Here is a 19,050-nt window from a genome sequence, read left to right as displayed (position 1 = left end):
TGAAACTGAGAAATTTCAAAGTTTAAAACTTTTAGGGCCAATATAGCAGACTGCTGTCATAATATTGAAGATTCCTTGTTGTGCTGAAAAAACTTTTAATGGCATAATGTTGCATGAGCAAAACATATTGCTTCCTTTTTTTCCAGATTTTTTAGTTGTTTCTTTTGTGATGGTCTTATGCTCTTAGATAGTGGAATGTTACAATATAACACAACTGACTATACCATCATACAACCACAAAATTCAAGAAGCGGTACATCTTACAGGCTCTTCTGAACTTTCCTACAGTAAGCAGCAATAATATATTATCCTGGAATACACAGCCATTCTAGGACCAAAATATTAGTAGAGTAGGGTACAATAAAATAACCAAATCTGAGTCCATAATACAAACTAGAAGATATTCACACCTCGATAAACATTCTGACTGCACTAAAGAGTTTTGAATCAACATTCTCAAACCAGAAGAGAAGGTGGGATGTTAAAATGATTGGAATCATACATGTCACACCATTGGCTCCAAGGCACCATGTTTTACACAAGTAACAAAGGGTGTGTATATTTTGCCGTACCCCTTCCTTCGTGACTCGGACAACACCAGGTCAAAAGGACCCTATCTAACAAGGAACCAAATAATCATCACAAAGAAGCCAGTCCAGGATTTAGGAGGACTAATACACTATGTGGAAAAACAGATTGAATGAATATAAGCAAACAGTGGACAACTACTCATTTCCTAAGTTTAAAGAACCGTCTTTCATTAACTTTAAGCTCAAGCTATTGAATCTCCCTCGTGAGTAATGCCGAGAAGCTTTTCTCCAATCCGTTCCAGTTTTCATCATAGCCACAAATTCATCATAGCTGATTTTTCCATCCTGTGATTATTCAAGAGTTTAAGATTAAGAGATTCCCTGATCATTACTACATTTAATGAAAAAGTATAGACTATTCACCTTGTCTGTGTCTACTTCTTGGAAAATATCATTTGCTACATCTGTACAGTCGTCAGTTCCATCCTCCATCAAGGCATTCCGTAACTCTTCTGGTTCAATGTATCCATTCCCATCCTTGTCAAAATAGGAGAAGGCCTTGTGAAGATGCTCGTCATTAGCCATTCTTTTCAAATGAAGAGAAATGGCAACAAATTCTCCGTAGTCTAGTGTTCCCTTACCATTATTATCTACCTGATGTCAAATACAATGATCAAGATAAAACAAGAAGTCAAGAACAATTTCAAGCTGGAAGGTTATACTTTCAGAACCATCAACACAGATGTTCGAAAATTAATATGAAAACAGAGCATAAGAAAGGAATAATAAAAAATTTGATAGAACCAAAAAGGCCCTCATATTAGAATGATCTAATTGAATAGGCCCAATAAGCTAGAGGAAAAAGGAAAATTGACAATGCTCACCGCTTCAATAAACATCTGAATTTCAGACTCAGCAAGTTGAGAGTCAGAGTTTCGGAATCCAACTTTTAGTTCTTCAATAGAAACTATACCATCATTATCAGTATCCATCTTCTTGAACATCTCTTTGATGTCTTCAACTTCTTCATTGGATAAGAAATCAGCAATTACCTGTTTTCAACTGTACAGTCTTAGTTTTAATATAAAGTAATATGCACTTGCTAAGAAATCACTAGATGCGATGAACCAACCCTAAGGGCTTTTCTTTTGAATCGATTCATCATTGAGAATTGCTTAAGCCTTGACTTGACTACATCTCCAAGAGGAACATTTGGAGCCTTCTTAGCATTTTGGAGCCAAGGATGCTCTGCAAGACAGGTAAAGGAAAACATCATGAAGCTCGGGAATTTATTCTGATAAGTATTTATTTATAACATAATCACCATAAATGATTTCTAATTTTTATTCAATATAGTAACATGTCTACACATATAGACCCTTCTCCTTCAACCATCCACTTTGTTTCCCTATTTAAGTTTTTGTATGAAAACAAAGATGCAAAGAAAAAAGGATTTTCAGGATTTAAATTTTAAAACAAAAAAAAAAATAGAGTAAAATTCTCATTAATCAAGTTTAGTTACGAAAATAGCTTAATTATTACAATCGAAATGGTTGAGACTTCTTCACATGATTTCCTTTTACAAATATAAAACAAACACCACTAGATTATTTCAGTGCTGAAACTTACAGCATGCAACTGATTGTTTGAATAATATGACTATGGAAAGTCATGAACATACCAAGCACTTGTTTGGCCGTTAATCGAAGCTTAGGGTCTGGTTCTAACATTTGCTTAACAAGACTTTTAGCACTTTCAGAAATACTGGGCCAAGGTTCCCGTTTGAAATCTATAAGCCCTCGAAGAATAGCCTGTGCAACTCCTTGCTCAGATTCTGCATTAGGATTAGCATCAAGGTAAAATGATAACAAGATTTTGTAAGAGCTGATGAAATAATAATAATAATAATAATAATAATAATAATAATAATAATAATAATAATAATAATAATATTAATAATAATAGTAATAATATAATAATAGTAATAATAATATAAATCCAAGTTCAAAAACACAAGCAAAGAGAGAGAAATGAACTAAAAGAAAACACAACTTTTCAGATAAACAATGTGGCAAACAAGCATTAGTATGCTTCAGTCTCACTCAAACTAAAACAAAAAGGAAAAAATACAGAAAACATAGGCACACATGAATGTTCATAGATGCTCATACTCAAACTAAAACAAAAAGTTAAAAATACAGAAAACATAGGCACACATGAATGTTCATAGATGCTCATGCACGTGCAGAGGAGGGCATGAATACATAGGTTTATGAATGTAATTCCCAGTTCAAAATGGGGGAACACCACCAAAATAGATATAGAGTATGCACATGTAGATGAGGGCATGAACATATAGATATATAGATTTGTGAATATAATTACCAGCCCAGAATGGGGGAACACCACACAATAAGATATAGAGTATCACTCCTGCACTCCATATATCTATTTCAGGTCCATAGTTACGCTTGAGCACCTCTGGAGCCATATAATATGGACTTCCTACAATTTCTGAGAATTTCTCACCTGGAAATTTGAATATTAGCCACACAAGTCAGATACGGTAAGCAATGAAAAGAGATTTAAGCATAGTGTTGAAATATGAATAGAGAAAGTAAGACTGTTCCATAAGATGACAAACTGTCAACAAAAAGAATTTGCTCAACCTATATTAATGTCTGTAGCACTGAAGCAAGCAGAAAGGATAACCTTTCATTAATGGGTTGTTTTGTTTTTTTTCTGTTTTAACTTTCAGTATTAAAATAGTAAACATTGTGTGTAGTGGATTACCTCAAAGAAATCAATAAAAATTTGCTCATCTCAATAATTGATACCAAATTAATTGGCCAATTGAGTTGAAATAATTAAAATAGTATGGGAGCTATTGAGAATAATTACTACCCACATTGGTTTTATTCTGTTTTTTATATTCAAAATTTTCTGGAGGATATAGTGAAAACAATTGGGCATTTGGGTTCAACTTTATTTCTCTAAATTTTAAAAAAATGTTCGCAATACAAAATTTTGATAAAAAAATAAAAATTTGAAATGCTGAAGAAATGGTGTTATGGTGGATTTATAACAGACCTCATTTTTAAGAAATTAAAGAATAGTATGCCAACCAGTCATAGAAATCAACTTCTTTTACAAATTACAAATATTAAATGAGAAGTGTAGCAAATATAGAGAAACCTTGCAAGAAAATAAGAAATTCCTCCAAAATAATACGTAGAGATCAGAAATTATTCAGTGAACCCCAAAAGTTAATCACACCGAGAAAAAGTGAATATAAAAAGAGAACACAAAGTTCTTTCTCCATTTTCCTTGATGGAATCTAGAAGAGCAAGAAAAGAGAAATGATGCTACATTCCTGCACCAATCACTAGGAAGAAAGGAGTTGCTTTCATAACAAAACTTCCATTTGCAATACCATTTGTTTACACAACTGCCACTGCCTGCTTTTAATATTGACATGGTAAACTAATATTTTTCTCAATTTTAGTACTAGAGTTTGGAGAATAATTTAAGAACTAGTAGCAAATAAACCAAATAAATATTTTTCTTTTTATACGTTAAAAAATGGAAGTGTGTTTTTATGAGCTTTAACCAAACAAGCTTGACATTTTGTTGTTCTCAATATTTTGTAAACAAGTCACGCTTTTGTGACACAAATGAAAAATTGAAAACAAGGGGAAAAAAACCAAAAAACCTCCTTTGAAGCTGAAGCTGAACTACAACATGTACTTTATTCCAATTTTTAATAGCAGCACCTCAAGCTCCTAAATATTTTTTTCCTAAAAGCGTCTTAGGTTTTAGGACTAAATCAACCCTACAAAATCGACTTGTGAAGTTGTAATGTGAGGATTGCCTAAGTTTCATAAGCTCAATTTTTGTCACATTTTTAAGTGATGTGTGACTTAGCAATTTCTCTTATACACTCCCACGCGACTAATCTTATTGGACCTAGTGCAAGGACAACACAGATGGTCCAATAGCGAGTCAATGATAGACTCGTATCATCTTAGATATTGGACCTAACTCTACCATACAAAATCAACTTATATGGGGAGAATTGCCCAAATTTTAGACTTGTTTGGACTACATCTTTAGACGATGTGGAACATAGGCTTCTCCCAAGTAAAATGACATACAGTTTATGCACAATATGAAACAAAGATACCATACTGTTAATCTACTACTACACATCTATTTACATTACAAATTAGGTTAAGTACTATTTCTGCTAGATGGAGCAAAATCCTAAAACAAATGACCCTAATGCATTCTAAGACATCCCTCCACTTGCAGCTTACAAAGCATTTAATTTGTTAATTGTCAAATGGATATAAACTATAAAACAAAGAACACCAGCCCATCTCCAAAAATACAAAACCAGCACCTACTTAGCGATGATGCTGCGTAAATACTGGCGATGATGCTGCCAAATATCTCCTAAATTCTACTTAGCACACTTCCCAAGCAAATAAGATGGTTTTTGCTGCTTCAACTTTTATCCCCATCAGCCACCTCAACCTCCAAGAATCCTGGACAATCTAGGCTTCATAAAACTACTCTAAGGCTATGTTTGGGAGTTTGGAGGGGAGGGCTTCCAAAAATGAAATTTTAAAAAAATATAGGAAAATATTTGACATTTTTTGAAAAAATGATTTTGTTTAGAATGATAAAAGAGTCATTATCACTACTAAATTTTTAATTTTCAGAATACTATAACAACCTAAAAGATATTTGGATAATTTATGTAAGACCTTTAAAACCCTCCAAAACCCTCCTTCATACAATTTTTGAGTTCCCCCATTTTATGGGGTTTTTGGTGTTATGAATAAACTCAAACCCTCCGAAACCCTCCTACCCAAAATCTTTTCATCCTTTTCACCCAATTCTCCCTATTTTCTAAAGCTTTCCCCTCCCTTCCCCTCCAAACTCCCAAACATAGCCTAAAGCTACTCCAAGGTTAGACAACCAATCATACCAAACCGAATTAGAACAGCAATTCAAAACACATTTTCACAAAGTCACTTACCAAACATTTCTAGACACCGTCAAAGGGAGGTTCTCAAGATTTGCCATAAATGGAACCACAGCAACCTAAATACTGTCGGCAGTAACATGTTTCATTCTTAACCACTGGCTGGCACAACTAAACTCCAAATTCCAATAAACTTAAATACTATGAATTATGTCTTGCTAGTAGAAGCCCACGAACAACTTTAATATACTCTAACAATAACAATCAAACAGAACCCTCCAACAGCTACATGAAATGCAATGTTACTGTCAGTCACCACAGATCTAAATCTATTGTGGCAACTCTTACACTACATAATTCCTTTTGCAAAAGGGTTTGGAAGGAAGGGAAATTAAAAGGAAATGGTATGTTTAGACAAACAAATAATTAAGCTTAATCCAACATAAACAACAAACTGCAAAGCTTAGCAGATTAGAACCAGATTGAAGGTGGACTTCACATTTCCAGGGTATTCCTATGAAATAAATCATGTTCGGAATCAGGGATTTAAAGATGGGGGAAATTACCAACAAATCTTTTCTATTTACTTGGCAGATGCAAAACATAGGCAGTATAAAACTTTACCCTATCCAATATGCTATATCCAGTATGCTAGACTACACAGCTATCATAGACAGTAGACCCACCAACCAATTGCAGGGCTCATTAACAATCCAGCATAAATTTTACAATTAAGCCCTAAAAAACTAGCTACAATTAAGAATTACTAATTTAGGCTACTTCAAATGTCGAACCAAATTCAGTCACTAGACTTGATAATAAATAATATCTCTCCCTAAGCCTCAGGTTCAGTTCTGTACCTGGCTTGAAGAATATAGAGAGCCCAAAATCAATAGCTTTGAGAGGCGAATTCTCCTTCTTGTTAGCAAACAAGAAATTCTCGGGCTTAAGGTCCCGATGAATGACACCATGCTTATGACAAAGCTGCACCACCTCGACAATAGTCCTCGCAACCGCTGCAGCAGCACGCTCCGTATAATGACCCCTTGCAACAATCCGGTCAAAAAGCTCACCACCTTCACAAAGCTCCATAACAAGATGAACAGCATTGTCATCCTCACAAGCCTCCCGGAGAGTCACAATACTCGAACTCTTCGGCAAATGGCGCATAATAGCAACCTCACGTCGGACATCATCAACATCAACGGCAGTCCTAAGCTTCCTCTTGGAGATACTCTTGCAGGCTAAAAGCTCCCTGGTATCACGGTCGATGCAAAGGTAGGTAACACCGAACTCGCCTCGACCGAGTTCGCGGTCTACCAAGTAACGCTCCTCCATGTTATCCTTGGCCGCGCCGCCGAGGACGGTGACCGGCGGGGGAGGTTTTTTGCTCCCGGCGTGGGTGTCGTTTCCGACGCGTTTGCCGTGATCGTGGTTGGAGAAACTTGATTTGACATCTTCACGGGCGACGGCGGCCGGAGATCTGCAGCAGTTACCCATCGGCGGTGGATCGTGAAGGGGAGAGAGATGGGAGTGTTGGGAAGTGGAGAGAAGGTAGGGTTTCACATGAGAATGTGGAAACCCTAACCCTAAGTAACCCTAGAAAGAGAAGATTTGAAATTGAAATTGAAGATGATGGTGATGGTGGAAGATGGAGAAAGGAGTGATGAATGTGATAGATAGAAAAGAAGAATACAAGTAGTAGAAAGAAAAGAAAGAAGGAAAGTGTGAGAAGACAGTGAAAATTACGGTGTGTATGAGACTGTGAGGGTGTACGGTAACGGCTGAGGTTGCGCTTTTTTAGGAACCAGTAAACTCTTTATTTGGTATATGTAATTAATTTAATAAAACTTAATCATGACTTGACAACTTTCTATCAAACTTTAAAATTAAATTGTCCAGCTTAATCTTGCCAAAAAAACTTCGTTTTGAGTTAAAAAAAAGAGAGATTAAATATGGGTTTTGATTTATTTATTTTATGGGTAATGGTAAGTGTTTTGGGGTATTGGTTAAACAATTAAAAAGGTAAGCGGAACATTGTTTAATAAAGTAAAAAGATAAATTTTTTATCCAAAATATATGTATTCAATGTATTGAAAACATAAATAATTAATTTTTTTAAGAAATATTGAGAGTATTCAATGCATTAAATATAAAATATTTTTTTTATTAGAAATGCTTAATCAGTGCCTCCCGAACACTCGTTAGTATCACCCTTATTTTATTTACACTGTTTAATCTTCATATGTAAAAGAGAGAGATATACACAAATTACTTAATAAAAATATAATTTAATAAAAAAATTTACTAATTTATAAATCTAATGAAAATAGATAAATAAAACAAATATAATTTATTAAATATCAATATACTAAAAACAAGGTTATAGATGTGTACTGTTAAAATTATATTTATAACACTTTTTTATTATGTTCATAAGTTATATAATTATTGTAAGATTTAGAGTTAGATTCCAATGCAAGGCGGTAAATAAGTTTATAAAAAAATTAATTTTATTGCGAGTTAAGATTGAATTTCAATAAAAAGAAAAGAAAGTTATGTACTATTATAAAGGCTTGATGGAAAGAAATGAGAGTAATATTAACACATTAATGTGGTGGCCATAAGAGAGGGGAATCAACTCAACATGATGCAAAGAGAAAGTTTAACTGCAAGAGTGGATAAAAAGAGTTTTTGAGGCTTTAAAGGATATATGGGACCTCAAGTCACACGGGCTTGATGGTTATGGGGTGAAATTCTTCAAAGTTATCTAAGAGATAGTGAAAGAGGATGTTATTGCCGCAGTGATGGAATTTTTTGTTCATGGGAAGATTTATAAGACTTTTAACTGTACTGTGGTATCCCTTATTCCCAAGACAGACACAGCCAAGAATATCAAAGATTTCATACCTATTTGAGTCTACACTACAGTCTACAAAATTATCTCCAAAGTCTTAACTGCCAGAATGGGTAAGGTACTTGGATGCATTATAGACAACTGCCAGGCTGCCTTTGTTCTAGGGTAGCAAATCCAAAACCACATTCTTTTGGCCTATGAATTGATTAAGGGATACAGTAGGAAAACAGAAACACCAAAGTGTATGATGCAACTTAACTTACAAAAAGCCTATGATATGGTGGATTGGTTTGCATTGAAGAGCATCCTAGTGGAAATTGGTATACCAGATCAGTTTTCCAAATGGATCATGGCAACTGTTATCTATTTGTCATATAGGTTTTGTATCAATGGGATCCATACTGGACTGATGCAAGCAGAAAGGGGGATTCGACAAGGTGATCCCATATCCCCTTACTTATTTGTCATAATTATGGAGTATTTGACTAGGCTTATGAGGAAGATGCAGCAAATCCCTGATTTTAATCACCATGCCAAGTGTGAGCAGTTGAAAATTACACACCTTACATTTGCAGATGACCTACTTTTGTTTGCAAGAGGAGATTCCAGGCCTGTTGAAATTATGATGCAAGTTTTTTAAGGCTTTACTCACTCTACAGGTTTAAAGGTTAACCCCTCAAAATGCAGAGTTTATTTTTGGAGGGGTAAATGAGAAAACTATGAGTGACATCCAGAGAATGACATTCTTCCAAGAAGGAACTTTACCATTCAGATATTTGGGAGTGCCCCTCACAAGTAAGAAGCTTCCAGTTTGCCATTACATGAATCTGGTGGAGAAATTTGCAGGGAAAGTCAAACATTAGAGCACTAAGCTTTTAAGCTCTGCAGGGAGGCTGCAGCTGATTAAAAGTATATCTTTTGCATGACTAATTATTGGCTGATGTGTTTCTCAATGCCTAAATGTGTTATTAAAAAAATAAATGTTGTATGTCGTTCCTTTTTGTGGACTGGGGGTGAAGTCATAAGCAGGAAAAGCCCAATAGCTTAGAGAATCGTCTGCAGACCCAAGAAGCGGGGAGGACTACGCATTATGGATTTGATTACTTGGGACAAGGTTGCCATGTTGAAATTGTTATGGAACTTAAGCCAAAAGACTAATAGTCTTTGGATTAAGTGGATCCACTCTTTCTATTTCCAAAAAGAAGACACGATGGAGGTACAAGTTAAGAAGAACAACTTTTTGATGATGAAGAATATCCTGCAGCAAAGAGAAATTATTGATAAAATACAAGTATTGTGGGAGAATATGCAGAAACTGGACAAGTTCCGCATGCAGGTGGTGTATGAAGAAATGGTCAAGGGAGAATCAAAGGTAAGATAGAGGAGTTTGATGTATGGAAATGTTGTTAGGCCTCGAGCGATCATCACAATGTGGCTTGCTTGCCACAAAAAAATTGGCTACAAAAGAGGGGCTTCATAAGTTTGGGATGATTAATAACAATAGCTGTTATTTTTTGTGGAAAAAAGGAAAGCTTAAACCACCTATTTTTTGCTTGTGCAGAGATATGAAGTATCTGGTGTTCAGTGCTAGATTGGATACAAATCAAGCACCACCCAAAGGAATGGCAAGAAGAACTGAGATGGATCGTTAAAGGCAATAAGGGGAAAGGTTGGAGAGCGACACTATTAAAGTTGGCAACTACATAAGTAGTTTATGGTCTATGGAAATATAGAAATGATAGAGTTTTTAAGAATACAGTTGATAGAAATAGCATAGGGAATCAAATTATAGATAAAATAGTGTATAGGGGGTGGTACAATAAAAAACTCAAAGAGCATATAGATAATTTTGATATAGATGCTCTTTATGAGTGACCATGTTGATTATGAAGGCTAGACATTTAGGCTATGTTTTGATACAATAAAAAAGAATGGAGCGGAATAGAGCGGAGCAGGATGGAATAAAGCGGAACGGAGTGGAATGGAATAAATACGTCATTCCATTGTTTGGATACATCATGATGGAATAGAGTAATTTTTTCATTCCGCCCAAATCGGAGGGTACAAAAAATGGTGGAAAGTGATGAAATGGGATGGAATGCATTCCATCCGTTTTTAATCGATCCAAACGATGAAACATAAACTTATTTCATTCTATTCCGCTCCATTCCATCATATTCCATCAATCCAAACATACAAAATTGAATTTATTAAAAAAAGATTGAATTTCAAAAGACTTTTAGTTAAAGTTAAAGAGATATTTTATTACTTCATCCAAATGTTTTTGAACAACATATATAATTTTTTATTGACTTATTTAAATATAATATACAATTTCTCTATTTTAAAGTTAATATTATTTAATATTATCACAAACAAGTTAAGAAGCATAATAAAATTTGCAAAAAATTGTCATTCAATATATTTCCATTATCATAAATATAAAGTGGAATATAACATTTTGAAAATAATGTACATAGTATTAGTTAAAAAACTATATCTATTAAAAAACCATTAATTCTTAACACAAAAATTGAAATAATATTTATTTTAAATTAAACTAAAATGACATTCACAATAAAATAGAAAGAGTAATACTTATATTTTTTATAATGGGAATGACATTTTTATTATAAATAAAAATGAAAGTTTTTTTTTGTCAAGTAATCTAATTACATACATTGAATTTAAATAAAATATATATTAATATTAAAAGCTTATTTTTTTGTCATTACCAACTAAGTTTTACCTACCAAAATGAATTTTGAAGTTTCTTATTTAAAAAATTAGAATACTAAAATTTGTAAAGTAAACAGTTATATTATTTTATAGTTTACTTACATAATTTTATATTCTAACATTATAGGGTATCTTTAATTTTTAACGAAAATGTTATGAATGGTTTTACCAAATTATTTTATTTTCACATAATATCTAACTCAACCATTTCGACGAACAAATAAAATTTATTAAAGGTTACATTTCTATTAACATGTTTTCTCTTATCCTATCAAGATTCAGATTGTTTTTTATCTCTATTTTTTCAAATTTAAATTTTATTTTTTTAGTATTTATATTCTTAATTCTAATATATATATATGATCGAGTTTAAATAAAAAAACAAAAAAAATATTAAATAGACATGAAAGTCTAAAAATATAATAGAAAAATAAATTTTGAAGTCCACAAAGAGATTCTTCAAAACCAAAATCTTGATATCATGTTAAAGTTCATAATCTAGCTAACACTCTTGTTACCTTCACGTAAATTATGCTTGATTTGTACATGACATTTCAAATTTAGCAAATTATAATTGCGGTTAATCAAAATTGGAATATTGTCGTTGAACTTGTAATTATTATAGACCGTGTATATAAGAATCTCATAGTCTTTTTCAGCAACGAGATGAGATGTTTTTTCTAACCAAACTATGTCCAAATCTCATATATAAACTTCGTATTTTATCAATGAGAGAATCATATGTTCCAATCTTCCTATAATATAGCATTTAGTTTAAGGGTATTCAAATCCAAACCAATCCAAATAAAAACCGTAAATCGATCCAAAAAAATCGAAAATCGTAAAAAACCGAAAATCGCAAAAAACTGAAGTTTATTAGATGTGTTTGGATGCCATTTTGTGAGAACCGCACGGTTCAGATCGGATTTCGGATTGATTTTTCAAAATCGATCCAAACCAAACCGAACCGCATGTATATGTATTTTGCACTTATTTATTTTTTATTAGTATGATATGTTACATAAATTTATTTTTATATGATAATTAATTTTTTTTATCTTATCTATTAGCATAGTTTAATCTATTTATTTTTATTATTTTATTTATTTCAACTATAATCAATCATTTTCATTTTATAATATTAACTTTTAATATATTATATGATATATATTATATCAAATCTATGATTTATTAGTATTTTTATAATATTAAAAAAATATAATTTGTAATTTGGATATCCAAAAACGGATCCAAATTAAACCGCATTAAATTGGATCGGATCGGATTGGATTTTTTTAACATATCATCCAAAACCGAACCAAACCGCAAGTAAATTTATTTTTGGATCAGATGAGTTTTTACCTTAAAACCGATCCAAACCGAACCGCGAACATACCTGATTTAGACCATCTTTCATCGTCATTTTAGAGAATTCCACCTTAACTAGCAATTTATCTCTTATCTTTGTGAAAATCATCACTCAGGAGCTTGAACCACTCCTTAAGTGGTCTCTTCCATCCAATGTATATAATTTCCTTTAGATCAGAAACTCAATGATACTTTGGGTTACATTTTTTAATATCTTGTTAATGTATTTTGTTTGTGTCAAAATTTGAATTACATTTGGTTACTATTATACACAAAAAAGTGACCTTAAAAATCTTGCCACTATTATAAACAAAATTCAATAATTTGTAAACGAATTAATGTTTATATTATTAGTATCCCTTGATTTTATTCAAAAGCATTGCTAGTAGATTCATTAATTATAATCAAAGATATTACTTCCTCCGTTTTTTATCATAAGTCGTTTTAGACTTTTCACACAGTTTAAGAAAAATAATAATTATTGTATGAAAATGAGAAATTACGAAGGTTTTTACAAAATTATTCTTCATTAATGACATATGGAAGGTAAATTTATATAATTGAAAGGAGAGAGAATAATAAATATTTAAGGATATAATAGGAAAAGTAACATTAATTATTCATTGGAATTGTAAAGCGACTTATATTTAAATACAAATATTTTTTCCAAAACGACTTATAATAAAAAACGGAGGGAGTATAATTATAGTAAATTTTATTTTGATTATACATGAAATCAAGAAAATTAATTACATTTTACTAACTTTCTTAATTAATGTTAAAGTAATTATTTGTGCTTATATTTGTGATCAAATGCAGTATGTATTGAGGTCTAAAATCATGTTCAATTAGTTGTGGGTTCAATTGGGGAAAATAAGAGTCGAGCAGGGACATATTGAGATCAAGCAGAGACAGACCCATGTTGAATGGATACGAATCAGAGTTGAGTGGGGGAGAGCCAAGATTTAGTGGAACTGAGATCAAGTGGAGACGAGCGGAGTAGAATAAACCAGCTATTAATTGTCAAAAAAAAATAATAAAAATTTAAAAATATTTAAGTTTATTAAAATATTTTACGTTTACTAGAATAACCATCATTTTAAAAATGATAATAGATGACTTAGGTATGTTTTATAAATTTAAAGATTTTACAGAGCGAACCAATATAAAACAATATTACATATCCAACCAATCAAAATCTTTATATTTGTCATATCATCTCAATATTTTAAAAATAAAAGCTTAATTTAGTAGGTTACATATCCCTCATTAGTTGACAATATAAAAATATTTAGTAAAATTATACTAGGGGTCCTTTAAGTTATTTTTTATAACAAGTTGATCCTTTAAGTTTTTTTTTAACAATTTGATTTTTAAGTTACCAAACGTGTGCATCGTTACCTTTATGCTAACCGAGTGAATGTGCTAATTATGGATGCAATTATTTAAGTGATATAAAAATGATGAAATACAACCATAAATACAATAATCACATGTTTCTAAATGTTCAAATGTGAGAAAAATGATGTAAAAATCACTCTAATCAATCAAGTTGTTAAAAAAAAAATTAAAGAAATAACCTATTAATAAAACAACTTAAATGAGGATTAGTATTATTTTACCAAAAATATTTTACATTGGTGCATATTCCATTTTCTCTTCTTTTATTTTTAAACTCAACTAATGATTAATAGTTTAATGAATTATTTGATACATTGTCACTCAAATTCAAATTCATTTAATTCATCAATTTTACAAGCTCTATCCTAACTTAAACATAATATTACAACAAATTCTAAAACATTTTATCATTACTCCTATTTAGTATCAATGACATGTTCCACTTTTTTAAGACAAAAATTCTTTCATGAAGTAAGAGTTTTATCCAATGTACATACACACTAACCATGAGCACTAGAGAATCCACATCCATGAAAATTGAAAATTAAATTTTAAGAAAAATTATACTTTACGTTTGAATAAAATCATGGTTTTAATCATACCACACCTTTTTTTATTATATATTTTTCAAATAAAACCTATAGTGACATTTACATTTTTCTTTAATTGATCCAAATGAAAATTAATCTATGACCAAAGTTACCCATGTTTTACTTTGACAGGTATATATTCCCCTTATTTTTCAAGAAACAAACAGTTACAAATGTCCAACCCAACACTGTGTGTCTGTCTTTCTATAGTTCCTTTAAACTCAAGTTCGGTTAAATTTTGACATGCCTAAAGTAGCCATAGTGAAATCTCGTTTATTTGAAACAACAATCCACAACTGTTTATGTTTTTCCCGTTTTGTTTCTTGTCACTTCTTGCTAAATAGTGCAAAGATCTCTTTCGCTATTCATTTCATTTCTTCTTCAACCTACCTGGCAAAAGATACGTACTATATTGTTTACTATTAATTTTGGTGGTGGTGGAGGACAAGGTGAATTCTTGTTATACGACAAAGTTAATAATTGAGACTTTTTGTAGTTTATCAAGTGGGAAAAATTCGGCTTGGTTTATTAAATAATGGGTTCATATTAAAGGGAGACGTATTTATTGACTAGGTTGAGAATTGTTTGAGTGTAGAAACAACATTCTTGTGTTTTAATATTCAAAGTGTGTTTTTGGTTAAATTGGCATGTGCACAAGTAGGGACTTAGGGAGGCTATAAGGACAATGAGGTATCTCGGTTAAGAGAGAGAGAATTAGTAAGTATATTGTTGTAAAATTAGAGAGAGAGAATTAGTAAGTATATTGTTGTAAAATTAGAGAAAGAGAATTGTAAAATTAAAAGGTTAAATTATATGGATAAAAAACAATATAGGTTAAAATAAATGGTTTTAATTAAAAATTAATATGTCAAATAATTTAAGAAAATCAAGATCTTACCCAAAATAGTAAGAGGTGCAACGAATACTAACTATAATATCGTAATATGTATTGGAATAATTTTATTGTTCATATGAAAAGATAATCGAAAGAGAAGCAAGATGAACTTTGCACGCTGACTTTGGGCGAGTACCAAGTTGGCCTGGTTCAGGGGAATTAAGAGATCCCCTGGGAATGTTATCATAAGAGTATGAAAATGAGAAGGGAGCATATCGTTGTAGTATCCGCCTCATAGTCAGGCGTGTAAAGAAAGCACAAGGTTGGCGAGAAGAAGAGGGAAGTTGTTGATGAAGAGGTTTAGAAGCTGAGAAATGTCGACTTTATAACGAAGGTTAAGTATCTATCTTGGTTGGTTAACATAGTCTGCATGTGTGTTGACTTCACTAACTTAAATGTCGTCTACCCTAAAGATCCATATCCTTTACTCAATATAGATCGTCTGATTGATGGATCCTCAGACTACAAAATCCTGAATTTGATGGATGCCTGTTATGGCTACAACCAGATTAAGATGAACCATATGAGTGTGCCCAAGAAAACACTTATTTCAAGTCATGGCAACTACTAATACAATGTCATGCCTTTTGGATTAAAAACGCATGCGCCACCTACCAAAGGCTAATGGATGTTGTATTCTCAAAACAAATGGGGTAGAACTTGGAAGTTTATATTGGTGATATGATCGTGAAGACATCAGAGGGAGGAAAACCACTATGTGGATCTAGAATATATCCTTAAATCAACCAAGAGATAAAGCATACTCCTAAACTCTGTCAAGTGCTCTTTTGGTATGCAAGTAGGCAAGCTCCTGATATTTATGCTAACCAAGAAAGGGATAGAAGCGAATCCAGGAAAATGTCAAACCATCGTCAACTTGAGAAACCCAACTAGTATTAAAGAAATTAAACAACTAATAGGGAGCTTAGCTGCCCTAGCCTATTTCCTTTCTTGTGCAGGTGACAAAGCGTTTCATTTTTTTGACACTTTGAAGAAAGTGGATAAGTTTGAATGGATGAGCGAGTGCGAGGAAACATTCACTAACTTAAATACCTTCTTGGAATCGCCACCTATATTGATATGTCCACTATAAGGCTTTCCCCTCTAGTTGTATCTATCTGTTATTGACCAGGCGATGAGCTTCATGCTTGTATAATAGAAAGAAAAATATGAGCAACCTGTTTATTTCATGAGTACGGTGTTCAAAGGCGGTGAGGCCATGTACCACAAGATTGAGAGGCTTTTCTTGGTGGTTGCGATAACTATAAGGAAATTCATATCCTACTTTCAAGGGCCTCGGATAATGGTGAATACCGACTACCTCATTCGACAAGTTTTGAAGAAGCAATATCTCGTAGAAAGGGTGGTATCATGAGTTATTGAATTGTCTAAGTATGGTATCCAACATATACCTAGGGGAAATATCAAATGACACATGCTAGATGATTTTTAGGTAGAGTTTAGTTCACCGGTAGGTGAGGAGACTACCTCCACATGGTTACTATTTGTGGATGGCACTTCAAACCTAAAAGGCAGTGGCATCACAATAGTACTAGAAGGATCATATGACCTCTTGATTTAGAAGTGTTTGAAGCTCAAATTCAATGCTAGCAACAATCAAGTCGAGTATGAAGTCTTCATTGTCGGCGTGGTCCTCGCCCTTGAGATGGGCGCTTCGAGTCTGAAATCCAGAAGTGACTCACAATTAGAAGTGAATTAAGTCATCGAGGAATATTAGATGAACGATTCCCAACATATTGAATATCTCAAAAAGGTATGTAATACATCTAAACACTTTAAAGCTTTTGAGTAAGCAAATGTGCCCAGGGAATAGAACTTTAGGGCTGACCTCCTATCTAAGCTTGGCAGCATAAAAAGAGTAGGACATAACCACGTTGTAATTTAAAAGAGTCTCGCCACCACTAGTATCAGGTTAGAGGAAACCAACACTCGTAAAGTTACCCAGACCACTAGTTGGATGACGCTCATAATATGTTATCTACAGCCATACAAACTTCGAGCATACGAGATAAAAGCGAAAAAGATTTGAAATTGTGCAGTAAAGTACACCATGATATCACAAATTCTTTATAAGATGGGAAATCTTCCTCATGCTCAGATGTCTAGAAGAACACAAAATCGCCTTGGTCCTTGTAAAGGTCCACCAAGGGGCGTGGGATAGTCACATTGGAGGGAGAGCACTAGCTCACGAATTTCTCATGGTGGGCTATTATTGGTCCACTCAGAAGAAGGGTAATGTAGCATTCGTCAGAAAATGTGATAAGTGTAAAAAGCATGCCAACCTACATCATGCTCCAGTTGAGATCCTTCATTCTGTCATGTCGTCTTGGCCATTCTACCAATGGTGCATGGACATCTTAGGCCTTTTTTGTTGGTGTATGACTAACTGAAGTTCTTGATCTTTGGAGTAGATTATTTAACAAAATGGATAGAAGCAGAAGTTGTCTCTAAGATCACACATTCATAAAGGTCTATTTTTAGGGATTTGCTAACGTAGACCCGCCTATTTTTATGAATGTCTATTTTAGCAAACATTAACTACAAAATAGTTAAATGCACCTTAACGTGCATGTTGCTAAAACACACATTCATAAAAATAAGTGGGTGTATTTTAGCAAATGCCACAAGGATTTGCTAAAATACACCCACTTATTTTTATGAAGGTGTGTTTTAGCAAACTTCAACTAAAAAATAGTTAAATGCAGCCTAAGGTGCATGTTAGTAAAATAGACCTTAATAAAATCAAGTAGATCTACGTTAGCAAACCCCATATATATATATATATATATATTATTTGCCCTTAAAAAAACAACAATGGCTCTTCATATTATGAGAACAATCATGAGAATAATCATGATAAAAGCTCTCATCTTATGGTATTCATGATGAAATTAATGATGAGGATATCAATGCACATGCAGAATCTCCATTAACCATTAAAGAAACTCATTTGCACAACGATGATGACATACATGCCACTGATGCATACATTAGAATTGAAAATGATGCTATTTTTTCTCAAGAAGTTGATGATCATATTGAGACTCAACACAAAATGGGGTGGTATAGTTGAAAATGGAAAAGTTCTAATAGATATCAAGAGGGCTCCAGGATTGTGAAATCTAAATCAACAAGGAAGCATGAGAATAAAATAATGAACAATGCCTATAAAGGTAAATGATCATTTGGATTCAACACCCTAACTATCATTCTCGGCCATATATGCATCCAACAACTACACTAAAATAAAGGAGCTTTAGGAAGTACAAGATTCTAAAATTCCTTGATGTTACATGTTGGAACATTATGAATATATTCCAATATAGGGAGATGAATTGAAAAAGTTAAAGTCCCACATTGATGAATTGAAAAAGTTAAAGTCCCACATTGTATGTTAGTTGAAAAAACTCATTAGTCCCACATTGCTTAGATTAGAAATCTTGGCTAGTTTACTTCATTATATAATGAAGTCACTTGTTTCATTTCAAAATACACCAAAAACTTATTTTGAGTTTTTCCTTCCCCATTCTCATAACTCTGCGTCCTTCGAATTGTCGAAGCGCCAACTTCTTCCCCTTTCTTTCTACTCGTTGAATTTTCCGAGTACTTTCTTGAATTCTCCTTACAGAATAATGTTAATTTCTCCTCATTTGAGTTGA

At 32.8% G+C, this 19,050-nt stretch overlaps 1 protein-coding gene across 1 annotated transcript; it reads right to left on the bottom strand.

The window, feature by feature from the left end:
- Positions 1 to 206: 206 nt before the first annotated feature.
- Positions 207 to 7,300, bottom strand: LOC131609385 (calcium-dependent protein kinase 13). Its single transcript, XM_058881076.1, has 7 exons — positions 6,381 to 7,300; positions 2,916 to 3,059; positions 2,212 to 2,364; positions 1,663 to 1,778; positions 1,415 to 1,582; positions 954 to 1,184; positions 207 to 875 (listed from the first exon to the last, which is right to left on the bottom strand). The coding sequence occupies exons 1-7, from the start codon at positions 7,018 to 7,020 to the stop codon at positions 726 to 728; spliced, it is 1,602 nt and encodes a 533-aa protein (XP_058737059.1). The 5' UTR covers positions 7,021 to 7,300; the 3' UTR covers positions 207 to 725.
- Between the last annotated feature and the right edge of the window lie 11,750 nt (positions 7,301 to 19,050).

The sequence above is a fragment of the Vicia villosa genome, linkage group LG6 (assembly GCF_029867415.1).
Source record: "Vicia villosa cultivar HV-30 ecotype Madison, WI linkage group LG6, Vvil1.0, whole genome shotgun sequence".
Lineage (NCBI taxonomy): Eukaryota > Viridiplantae > Streptophyta > Magnoliopsida > Fabales > Fabaceae > Vicia > Vicia villosa.
The sequence above is the reverse complement of the archived record's forward strand: the minus strand, read 5'-3'. Positions and strand labels throughout refer to the sequence as shown.